At 44.5% G+C, this 12,253-nt stretch overlaps 1 protein-coding gene across 1 annotated transcript; it reads right to left on the reverse strand.

The window, feature by feature from the left end:
• Positions 1 to 3,592: 3,592 nt before the first annotated feature.
• On the reverse strand, positions 3,593 to 5,596 carry LOC146196132 (uncharacterized). The gene is made up of 2 exons (XM_084596926.1): positions 5,585 to 5,596; positions 3,593 to 4,048 (listed from the first exon to the last, which is right to left on the reverse strand). The coding sequence occupies exons 1-2, from the start codon at positions 5,594 to 5,596 to the stop codon at positions 3,593 to 3,595; spliced, it is 468 nt and encodes a 155-aa protein (XP_084453052.1).
• Between the last annotated feature and the right edge of the window lie 6,657 nt (positions 5,597 to 12,253).

Here is a 12,253-nt window from a genome sequence, read left to right on the forward strand (position 1 = left end):
TTTTCGACAGAAACGTGGTTGAAACTAGGACACAATGCCGACGGGCACCATTGTTGCGACGACCCATCGCCGCCACGTTCCCGGACCAAATCGAGGGTAGGTTGTCCATCCTGTCCCTACGGCAGAGGCGCACCGGTTTCAAGCCTCGAGACGGAGCCTGTCGTGGTGCCCGGTACGAGGGGCTGCTTCCCCCGCCGTCCGCCTTTGTGTCGCGCGCAGTTGTGTATTGTTTGGGTAAAGCCTCTTTTCTAGGGGATGGAATCCGCCTTGTAAGCGCTACTGAGGGCACTCTTTTCCGATTTCTCTCGCTACAATACCGGCGTAGCATCTTCTAGTGGTTCTTGTCGTCCAGGAATGAACCGGTGTTCTATTCTCAATGTCCGTAGCATTTTACTCATCTTGCGATACCACGGCTCGCGAACCCAATTCAAGAAGGCGTTGTTTTCAAATATACATCTATGAATACTATTTGGCGACCGGAAACAAAAAAAACTCTGCGCTATAATCAACGAGGGAATCCAACCTAATAAACCCCACGTAAACTACCCCTACTTCTCCTCTTCGAAATAAAGAAAAAATGATTGTATCTCATTTTGCCAAACCAACTATGAAAAACAGATGCTCCATCTTAAAATTCCAGAGTTTCGGAATCACATATTATCATTAAATCTTCAAAATGTAGGCTGCGGCAAATTAGCACCACATTAACATCCTAACTTTGATGTTACATTGCGTAAGTAATATATATGAATGTGTGCAAGTGTGCATAGGCTGTAGTTGTGCAAAAGTGTTACCAAAATGGAATTTGGTTTTGTGTATTGTCTATTTCTTGCTGTATGCCTTATAAAAGGGAGGTTCGTCTCTCCTCGAGTGATTCCTATTCACTTTTTACCCGGCTTTACCCACGGCTATGATGAAAATAAATTGAATTTGTGTTTGAAAAAAAAAGGGCGACGCTATATACAAGATTTTTTTCACCCTCGCACACAGGCTCTGGCGCGCTCCTACTCTCGACACTAGGCGCCATCTGTCGGCGCGCCTTGCTTGTTTGTGTGAAAGTGCTCTTTAATCCTGCCATTAACGCACTCCCCCACCTATGAATGTAGGCGTTGCTGCATCGCTACTCCCCTTTTTTCCTGTGCCAGAGAAACCAACAGCTATGTGAAGCACACTGTTCTTTCGTTGACGCGATATCCATGCTTAATCCACCAGGCAGGTTGCGAACTGGAAATCGCAGAGCATAACCAGACTGATGCGTGGTTGTTTTATTGTTGAGTCTGCTTTTTAGGTGTGATAAGTGCATGTGCGTTTTTGTTTCACTTTTTGATTTCGCGCATGAGAATGTACAAACTTTTTTTTTCGATGGTGTTAGATGTGGGATTGCCGAGCAGTAGGCTGGAAAACTATTATGCGAAAAGCATGTTTCCGCTCATCAGTCGCTCATCAGTCGCACATCTTCGGCTTTCTTCTACCGTTCTTTTCGAACGCTTTTCAATGCAGGCAAAGCGAAATGCGCCCTTGGTTGAAATTTCGAAAATGGCTGGTAGAAGTTTCCGGAGCGCTCGATGATGGCATACCCCACAGCCGATGCCACTTTGGGATCCTAAACCCCGTATATCGTACGCAAGAAGGTGTGTTAAGCTCCACCTAGAATCTGTTTGTGGTATGTGATATGTGCAGATTTTAAAAAGATGCATCGTGTGATGACATGCAGGTGCAACATATGTATAGGCACTAAATTTTACAAGCCCAAAAAGAAACAGTCCTAATACAGCTGGGTTTATAAATAAAAAGGAACAAAACTTACCTGTATTAGCTCTGCAACTTAGTATAGCATAGAACCAGAATTTGTTCGTGTGTCTGGGGCAGCCATGTAGCCGAAAACACAGCCTAATTTGTGCGGTTCATATTGGTCGGCAGGGAGGGTGAAGAGGGCATTGGAATAGGAGTTATGCGATGCCCTTACACATACGAATAACGATTATAATTTATTAAAAACGTTTGTCGGCTCTGGAGTAAAGAGAAGGCAGCATTAGCATATCGGCGCGCTGGAGGCCAACGAAATTAACGTGAATAACAAATTTAATCTCATAACTAACGTGTCAGTTTTAACTCAGTGAGCGCAAAAATAAAATTGCTGCTACACGACTGTGGTGCGAAGAAATATTTGGCAATACTTTGTAGTGCCCAAATGCTAGCAAATGACGGCTACCGTTTAGGCGCGGCCGCGGAGACACCGCAGCACCAGCCCCATGGAAACGGCCACACGGCGACGTGCCATTCGACAGGAAATGTCTACGCGCGTGAATAGCTCAAGAATTTAGTCTATAGTGTCAATGGATAGATAAATGAGAACAGTTTGTAGCTATCTGCGAGTATGAACCGAAAGGCGGACTCTGAACACAAAAGTTTAAAACCCGTGTGGTCTGTTTCTAAAGCTAGTAGAGGGGCTTCTGTTGTATTTGTGGAAGTTCTTACTTTCATAGGGGGCAGGATCAAAACTTCTTACCTTCCGAACAATAATAGCGCTTACGATGGAATACGGTCCACGTTATGTGCTTCAGAAACGCTTACGTGCCCTTGCTTTGTGCCCTTGCTATGTGCTGTTTTACGCTATGTGATCTTTGATTATAAGCATTCTAGAAAGGGTGTACATCATGCCCATTTGAGGCTACAAAGTCTAATATTTCTTGTACGAAGTTTGTAATCTTTGTTCTGCCACTGTCTTTTCTTTACTGTGGCCGGAATGCGGCCTCATATCTTCACCACAGCCTCGTAGGTTTCGAAGATATATTGGCTGTTCAGTTCGTCGTCGCATGACTGATTGTGGACAATCGTACCGGTGCATTTGACCTTCCCGACGCTGAAAAGGCAATATTACTGCGCTGCTGTCGAGACGTTTCCAGTTGCAGATAGCGCCAAATAAAGTTTATGTGCTGTGTATTCTTCGTTGAGGAATGAAGAATCAGACTTATTTCTACACTTAAAATCCATGATACGCGCATAGTACTACGCAAATTTACTTTGCTAATTTCTCGGGACCTAGTAGTCTGGTACAAACAGTGGACGAAGAGCCATGCACGTCCCTTCAAGGCTGCAGTTATGCCTGGTGGTTGGAATGAACGATGCTGCAAATGTAAATTTTGACTGCCCTCACCGCCATCTCTTTAGCTCCTGTGGCTGATAGCACATACCGTTTCATCATCTCTACTTCCCGATTCGACGGGTACCACGTTTCTGGCTCTTACTGTACCGGCTCTCCCTATTTACTTCTGGTATTCCTGGCGGAATTAAAGCCATCGCTTTAAGCTTCCAAGTATGAACTCACACCCGCAGACGATGGCTTCTAAAGTGAACACAAAGTGATGAAAATTTTGAAATAAATACCGATTTATTCTTCTTTTCACGAGAGGAAGGGCGCCTTTTTAGTCGACCGCATTCATAAATCAAGACACTGCATTCTTCAAAGTTCCTTCTCAGAGATCCAGTCTTTTTCTATAGATGGGCAAGGAACACATTGTATTCGATGCACATCGACTAGTCTTCGTTCTTCGGAAATAGATTGTTGCACTGTTGTACAACGGGCAACTGTCTAATACTTCTTTCCGTATCCGAGGCCACCGTATCCGAGACCACCGTATCCGAGACCACCGTATCCGAGACCACCGTATCCGAGACTGCCGTATCCGAGACCACCGTATCCGAGACCACCGTATCCGAGACCACCGTATCCGAGGCCTCCATATCCCAGACCTCCGTACCCAAGGCCGCCGTATCCAAGACCACCGTACCCAAGTCCGCCGTAGCCGGCTCCGCCGTAGCCTCCTCCTCCCAGGCCGGAGTGGGCGACCAGAGCTCCCCCTCCACTGAGCTTGTTCACTTGATGGATGGTCTTCACCAGGAATACTGGGCCGGGCACGGCCTTGTAGAGACCGGGACCTCCGCGCAGGAGGGCGACACTACTGCCGACTCCATAGCCTCCGTATCCGCCACCATAGCCGCCGCCGTGGACCGTGGCCAGGGCGACACAGAGGATGATGGCTGTGCTCTGCAGAAAAAAATGTAGACAATAAAATTTTGCTTTGCTTACTTAGAGCTTGTTATGAGCGTAAGTAGCGTCGCCTTCTGTAGCCAACCTAAACAGTTTGTTTCCTGAGGTCTGCGTGGTGTCTACCAATATGTCGAAATGTTTCTTAGAGTGGAAATCGATGCCAAATCGAGAGGTAATGTGAGAATTGTTTGACGTTTTTGGCTTGTTATGGAGACTTCAATGGACATTTGCCGCTGCCAAAGCTCGCATTTGGCAGCCTGTTATTGTTTTTTGGCCTTTCTTGAAAAGTTGCCCGTAAGGGGATTGCCTAATTGAGGCAGAATAATTGTATACAGAAGGCGGTAAAATAAAACGACGTTTATACCCGCAAACCTGCCAGCTATAAAAATTACGTGTCCAAGTGGCTATCAAATGCATGCACCATGCAGAGGAAATACCACTTAGCCTACATGCGGCGTACAATTCCCAAGAGAGAGCTGAGTAATTACAAGAAGCTTATAAAGCTCTCGTTCCCGCGGAAACCCGCAGATTGCAGCGTCTATGGCTAGTGACGTCACCAGGTAGTGCAATCATCAGTTCGCCAGCGCCTCAGCGAACAGGGCGGGGTCCTGCTCTGACCAAACAAGACCACGGCGCTTTTCTCTTTTCGCTCTTTACTATGCTTGCTGTGATAAGGTATCAAGCAGCAAAAAACAAAACAAAAACAAGCAGAGCCGGGCTGCTGGTGGCACTTTCGCAGGTGAAATTCGTTGCTGCGGCTCTGCATTATTTGTTTTTCTCACTTGAACACTCCAAATAATAGAGCGTTCATTATCCCGTTTAAACCGCGAACAAGGGCCTCATTATATTCAATATGTCGTCCTCGAAATGTAAAATATTAGTAGCAGCTTCGAATCGAGCAACTGTAAACGTTTCGTTAAAACATGCCGTGAGGGTGGCTTAACTGGCTGACGAGCTACGCCTTACTTTGAAGTATTTTTTTTTTTTTGCTATGCCACTTTGTAAAGCGAAGTTTTCTCTGAGATTAAGGAACTAACACTGACGAGGATGCAGATCTGTCAGCATGCGGAACAACTCCAAGGCTTTCGCTGTTCTACCGAAGGAAGCACTAAACGTGACCACTGTACAAGAAGGCCAGCAGCATCCTAACTGCACATCGGCTCCGGGTACTCGCATTCTTGACAATTATCGGTCATTTGTCCGCCTAGCTAGAACTTTAGCGGTAAGCAAGTAAACAAAGCAATTGTCATTTGAAAGGTAATAAAGCGACACTGGTTCGCCAAGAGTATGCTATCCGCTACGGCTGAAACCATCCCCCCCCCCCCACCTCCTCTCCCTTGGTTTTGTCGCCTCCAACAATGGGGCACTCATTCGCCAGCAGCGAATACACAAGGTAGTTTTTTGCAAGCTGTCCCAAGTATTTTTAAGAATGAATGAAATGCATTAGGCGATTTTTCTCCCGTGCTCCCTTACTCCCTCATTTCAAACCTACTCCACCTTGGGGGATTCCCCTATATATTCGATCGTGCTCACCAGAGAGTTCATGGTAGATGCTTCACTGTTGCAGTCCGCGGCTGAAGTGTGGAGCAGCTTGGCTGGGGCCGTCGCTTATATACCCGCTGCGCCCAAGAGGTGCAGTATTGAACACACAAGGAAAAGGCCGGATGTGTCACGTACAACAACGCGACACTGTGCCCGCCCGGACAAGTTGATCTTTTATTTGTTACGCAGTGACGGAAAAACGTGAGACTCGAACGGAAGATTTCTGCGACAGTTCTCCAGAGTTAGGTGTAGAGATGGGTCGGAAGTTACCCGAAATATCTTGCGGTACAGCTCTTACTGTTACGCGTCGCACCCTGGAATTCGCGCGTGCTTTGTTTGCTTCAAACGAAAAGCGAAGTTCGTGATGTCTGCCAACATCATGCCCAGATGACCAGTTTTTTACGATAACTTGCTCAGTAATAAAACCCCGGACTACTGTCTGCTGCTTGGATACACATTGAACTATACAAACTCTCACTATCAGATGTTCACCCATAGGCTTATCAACACTACCTTGTCAGCAAGCCGCTCCGGTTTGCCAGAAAGGCTGTGCCGTGAAAGCTTTCTGTGAAAGTTGTATGGCTCTCCTTTGAAGCAATACAGCTACAGCCGGCATATATTAATTTCTGCTTACTTCATTATTGCAACAAATAATTGTTATTGGACTCTATTATTGCGAAAGTATTGCTTCGCTATGTTCACAGATTTATGTCCGCGGAACGTGTCCGCAAAATCGTGTCCGCAGCAGTTGTGAGTAATTCAGAAGTGGTAGAGGGTAATGAGTGGTGTCAATCGATAGAGGGTGACGTAATGTTGTGTTCGAAAAAATAATTAGGCCAATAAGTTAATTAGGTAAATAAATAGAATAACTGGTTCACAGGAAAGGAAGCGCACAATATCTGTCACACTTGTTTTGTGGACACCTGAACCGCGCCGTTAGGGAAGGAAGGCGGGAGTGAAAGCGGAAAGAGAGAAAGGGGTGCCGTAGTGGATGTGAAGTCAAGGATGTGACGTCACGCAACCGAAAAGATTGGCGCGCAATTTGAAAGTGCCAAAGAACAAAATGGGTAAACAAGAAGTGAATTAAGCTACTAGAAGCAACCGGAAGCGCCCAACAGCAGCATCAGTGTTTTCGCATTACTCCGATGCAGATTCTTCAGTGCTCTTTATTTTCTTGCGGAAGTCGGTGCGAGCACGCGTTGAGCGATATACGCTACGACTCACCGACACTAGATGGCGATTCGGACCAAATTCAGAAATTTCAGAAGGTTCAGAAAAGAAAAGGAAATTTAACACTAGGATGAGCTACATAAACATGCAAGGAGGTAGAAAAAGAGCGAAATGGCTAGAGATAGAACAGCAGTTGAAGGCGACAAAATAGGTGTGTACGCTCTTTGTGAGACTCATCTCAGGGATCTAGAAGATCCGCCGTTTATAGAAGGCTACGTCTGGGAAGGGTGCAACAGAACGAGAATGGAAAAAAATGGTGGACGGGTAGACATTTTGGTACACCAGGGAACAAACTGGCAAAGAATTAAATCATCTTGTAAAGAACATATCTGGGTTTCAGGAACAATTGCCGGCATAAGGACATGGCTAGGGGTAGTTTATTTAGGAACAGGACATCAATGCAGGCAAGAAAACAGGGATCTTGTTGAATGTCTCAGTGACGATATAAGCCAGTTTGGAAACGGGGCCAATATTATTCTACTGGGGGACATGAACGGCCACATCGACGATCTGGGTGGATATACGGATTGTAACGGCAAGCTAATGCTAGATTTCTGTGAGCGACACGATCTAGTTATAGTAAATAGAGAAACAAAATGTGGAGGCCAAATCACGTGGGAATTCCGCAACAGGCAGACGACCATTGACAATTGTCTAATGTCGCAGGACATTTATAGCAAGGTCACAAAAATGGAAATAGAAGAAGGGGAGTGTAGTCTGGGAAGTGATCATAAACGTATTAGTCTGCAGATGGGGCCCTTGATGAAAAGAGAAATGGAACTTAGACAAAATGTAAACGCAAAATTAAATGACGATCAAATAGCGCAGATAGCAGCAGACATAGAGGAAGCAATAGAGAAAAGCCCCGTGGAAGACTGGGATTATGAACAGGTAGAACTACTCATAAGGAGGAAAATTCAGGAGTTTAAAGTAGCAAACCGCTGGAATGGAAAGAGGAAGCCACGGAGCTGGTGGAATAAAGAAATCAGGGAAGCTATTGAACAACGACGGGCTGCTTCAAGGGAACACCGAATGGCAAAGAAGCAAAGAAGACACAGCTATCTCAGGAGGAAATCGACCAAAAATGGGAATCATATCGAGAAAAGAGACTTCAAGTGCAGGCCCTCGTCCAAAGTAAAATAAGACAGTCCACCGATCGCTGGATGGCTGATATACACGAGCAAGAAAATTCTGGAACCATATAAGCTGGCTAGGGAAGAAGAATCAAAGAAAGCAGGATCGGATTCAAGATAACGAGGGAAATTGTTTAAAGGGAGATAACGCTGTGAACTACATTACATCAGTTATAGCCGAGTCATTTAAGAGCGACGATAGGGTAACCTCCGCAAATAAGGAAGCAACACAAGGTAGCAGAATACAAAGCAGCTTAGAACTGACCAATCTAAACTGGAAAAAGGCAGAAAAAAAAATTCCTAAAAACACATCTACAGGAATAGATGGAATTCCTATCAAGCTGATTAATGAACTCGGTCCAAAAAGTAAGGAAACGTTGTTAGAAGCTCTGGAAACAGTCATAACGAATAAGCAAATTCCGGACAGCTGGCGGCAGAGTAAAATGAATTTGATTTATAAAGGGAAAGGAGACAGGATGCACATAAAATCTTACAGGCCGATTACCATAACATCTGTTATGTACAGGTTAGCCATGCAGGCGGTGAAATTAAAGGTGCAAGCATGGGTTGAAAGTAACAAGATACTCGGAGAACTTCAGAAAGGCTTTAGAAATGGTAGGCGCTTAGATGATAGCCTGTTCGTGCTTACCCAATGCATCAAAATATCTAGAGTGGAAAATAGACCTTTGTATTTGGCCTTCCTCGACATAAACGGGGCGTACGACAACGTAAGCAGGAAACTCCTGTGGAACATATTAAAAGAAGAAGGTATCGGTTATGAGATAATAGAGTTCCTACAGGAAATATACCGGGATAACAAAGTAAAAATTACGTGGGAAGGGATAAGAAGTACGCAGGATGTTAAAGTATGCAAAGGATTAAGACAAGGCTGTCCTCTATCCCCGGTTCTGTTCATGCTTTATATGATAAACCTGGAGCGGAGGATACAAGACAGTAACCTAGGTTTTAACCTGTCATATAGATTAGGTGGAAAGGAGGTAGAGCAGCGCCTCCCCGGTTTGATGTATGCAGACGATATTATGCTGTTAGCTGAGAGTCTGGAAGAATTGCAAACTCTAGTTAAGTATTGCGGAGACGAAGGGGACGCTCTAGGCTTCAGTTTCAGCGCAGTTAATTCGGGTCTGGTGATTTTCAACTGCTCAACTGATCAGGGTCTTAAAATACAAGGCCTTGAAATACCTAGAATAGCAGAATATAAATATCTGGAGGTATGGGTAAACGAAGGATTGACATACATTGGAAAGCATGAGCAATCACTTAAGGCCAAAAAAGCATGCCTATGACGACAGAATGTTAGTCGTTGTTAACATTCTAATGTAAAAAAAAAGAACGAAAAACTAATGCTGACCATTGATGACAATAATGCACAAATAAAAATAATAAATACATGAGATACAAAAACTAATCCTCGAAGTTGTCATATAAGTGTGATCTTTCGGATATTTCATATGGAATGACAGAATGACAAAGTCTATCAGTGTTTTGAGGCGGGATATATGCTGACACTTGCTCATTTTGAAATACCACGAAAATACGAAGGCGGAGAGTCAAGAGAGAATTAACACATGAAATTCAAAGTACCTCAAAACACCCGATTTCTCGCCACGCGCCGAATTAAAATTTGAGGGTAGATACCTAATTGAGTCTACGTTCCACATCTGTAGGAATTGTTATGTGTGAGTTTTGCTTATGCGCCATAAAACCCCAATACAATACAATGTTATGTGTGAGTACGCAGTCAATCAATGTTTCAGGTAAAGAAATCGCGTTTTTAAAATATAACACTTCGAAGCGTCAATTTTTCTTTTAATCGTTGCCACAGCGTCTGTAGTGGCAAACCTTGCACAGATAGCTGGTCATTGTGCACCAAGAACAGTCGTGGACTTTGCGCTAGATTTGAATGCAGTTTTTGAAGGCGAGAAACGTACGACTAACTCCTGAAATCAATTCCAGCATTTTTCGAAATCAGAAATTCCTCTGCGTGCTCTTTTCAATTCGACAAAATAAACGCGATGAAGTTCTAACGACTGGATATTGGAGTATTCTGGCAGGCAGAAATATCTGCAACCGCATACTACTCACGTCAAACGATGCCATCGTATAGTGGCAGCGAGAAAAATAACGCGCATGCCAATATGAGCTTCTTACAAAAATTACACCGTACACTTTGTTACAACGCTTCTTCGAAAGGGCATCGTAACACATCGTAACATCGTACACGTCGTAACATCGTAACATCGGCCATCGTAACATCGTACACACACACATACATGTGCGTGCGTGCGCGCGCGCGCGCGCGCGCGTGTGTGTGTGTGTGTGTGTGTGTGTGTGTGTGTGTGTGTGTGTGTGTGTGTGTGTGTGTGTGTGTGTGTGTGTGTGTGTGTGTGTGTGTGTGTGTGTGTGTGTGTGTGTGTGTGTGTGTGTGTGTGTGTGTGTGTGTGTGTGTGTGTGTGTGTGTGTGTGTGTGTGTGTGTGTGTGTGTGTGTGTGTGTGTGTGTGTGTGTGTGTGTGTGCGTGCGTGCGTGCGTGCGTGCGTGCGTGCGTGCGTGCGCATGACAGAGAGAGAGAGAGAGCTGCGATACCCCAGGTTCCTGAAAACCGCCATTTAGCCCTGCGTCGTGCTTGGCTATATGCGCAGTTATTACGTAAAGCAGAATTTCTGTTCTACTTGTCGAACTTGTACAACTTGGGATAGACTGTTTTCGGAGGGAACATGGGCCTTGTCAACAGCGCTTTTCCGACTTTCCGCCCACGTTGAGGACACTTCATGCGCATGATGTGGAATAAGTCACTTCACTTCAAATCGAAACATGTGAGGCGTTTCCAGTCAACATTGCCAGATACTGAACAGCAGTATGCTGTGTATATCTTCTTCTACGCCTTGCCTTAGCTTTAAACTCCCAAGTTCTGCAGCTGAGTGCTTAGGGAACTCTGCTGCCGATCCCAAGGATGCGGCTTTGACCGCAGTAGCTGCGGCCGCTCTGCGATCAAGGCGAAACGCAAGGCGCTCGTTTACTTTTTTAAAGAGCCCCTATAGTTCCTAGTTTGCGATAGTTCCGGAGTCTTCTACTGCACCTTTTTCACAGCATGGGTAGTTTGGAGACGTTAAGCCATACAACGAAAGTAAATCAAATCTACATAATAAAGACAGTGTCAATCAAATGTCAAAGTCGTATCTCGTAGCTCAGCTCTGGCCATGATGAACACTCTAACATCGCATGGACTGCAGTTCTATTAGCTAAAAATGTCACACGATTTTTAATAGTTAACTGAAATATTTTCTTCGTTCTGCATTCATTTTTTTCATCACTTTTTATAATGATTTTAAGTGACATTACTTAGACGACTCGTTTTACGATGTACCGGCAGTCATCTGATTATCATCCTGTGCGTTAGGATTCTCATCGGCCAACATCGCTGGGAGCTTCATATTGACAGCTGCTCACTATTTAGAACAAATGCCACTACGAAGGGGGATATTTCTGAAGAACTGAGCACATATGAAATTATTGAAAGATCTACAACACGCAAAATCCCTGTGCTAGACTGGCCGGTGAACAACCATCAGGACTCACACAGAGGAAATACGAGGCACGGTGGGCAGAAGAATATACAACGTTAAAAAAGTGGCAAAAGATACCGTGAAGTTTCCTCTGTAGATGCAGCACCACACAGAACATACCGATATTTAAAAGGGTAGGCGCCAAAATTCTGAACACCAGCAAAAACCCAGAAAAATATTCTTGGGAGATATATCCTGAATAAATAGCTGAAGTTGATCAAAGAAATCTTTTGAAGATGTTTATTAACTCGTTCATGACTTTACTCTGCTCACCTTTCCGGTCTTGTCAGCTCCCGGTACCCAAACAACAATAAAAGAACAGGCCAACTCTTAAAGGAGCATTTTTATATATGCAGTGTCTCAATTTATGCAGATACCTTGCAAAAACAAAGAAGCCATCGCAGAAAAAACAACATGCACTCTGGAGCAGGTGTGTATGAAGAATATAACCTACTTATTATATTACAAAAGCTAAATCAATGCTATCTTAAAGCAAAATACACCAACAAGCCCAGACAGCATACAGTACACGATATTCGCGTCAGGCTACCGGTAGTAACACTGTTGAAATTTGAGCAAAAAAAAAAAAAGCGCTGCCCATTGGAAAACCACACGCGACATGGAAGGGAGCATTCATAATGCAATTTATGTAGCCTAAGAACCCTACAAGGATTTCTAATCATTGCCCACCCATCGTTCTTACAAGATGTTTGG

This window comes from Amblyomma maculatum, chromosome 3, assembly GCF_055883805.1.
Source record: "Amblyomma maculatum isolate TAMU_Amacu chromosome 3, ASM5588380v1, whole genome shotgun sequence".
Taxonomy (NCBI): Eukaryota; Metazoa; Arthropoda; class Arachnida; order Ixodida; family Ixodidae; genus Amblyomma; species Amblyomma maculatum.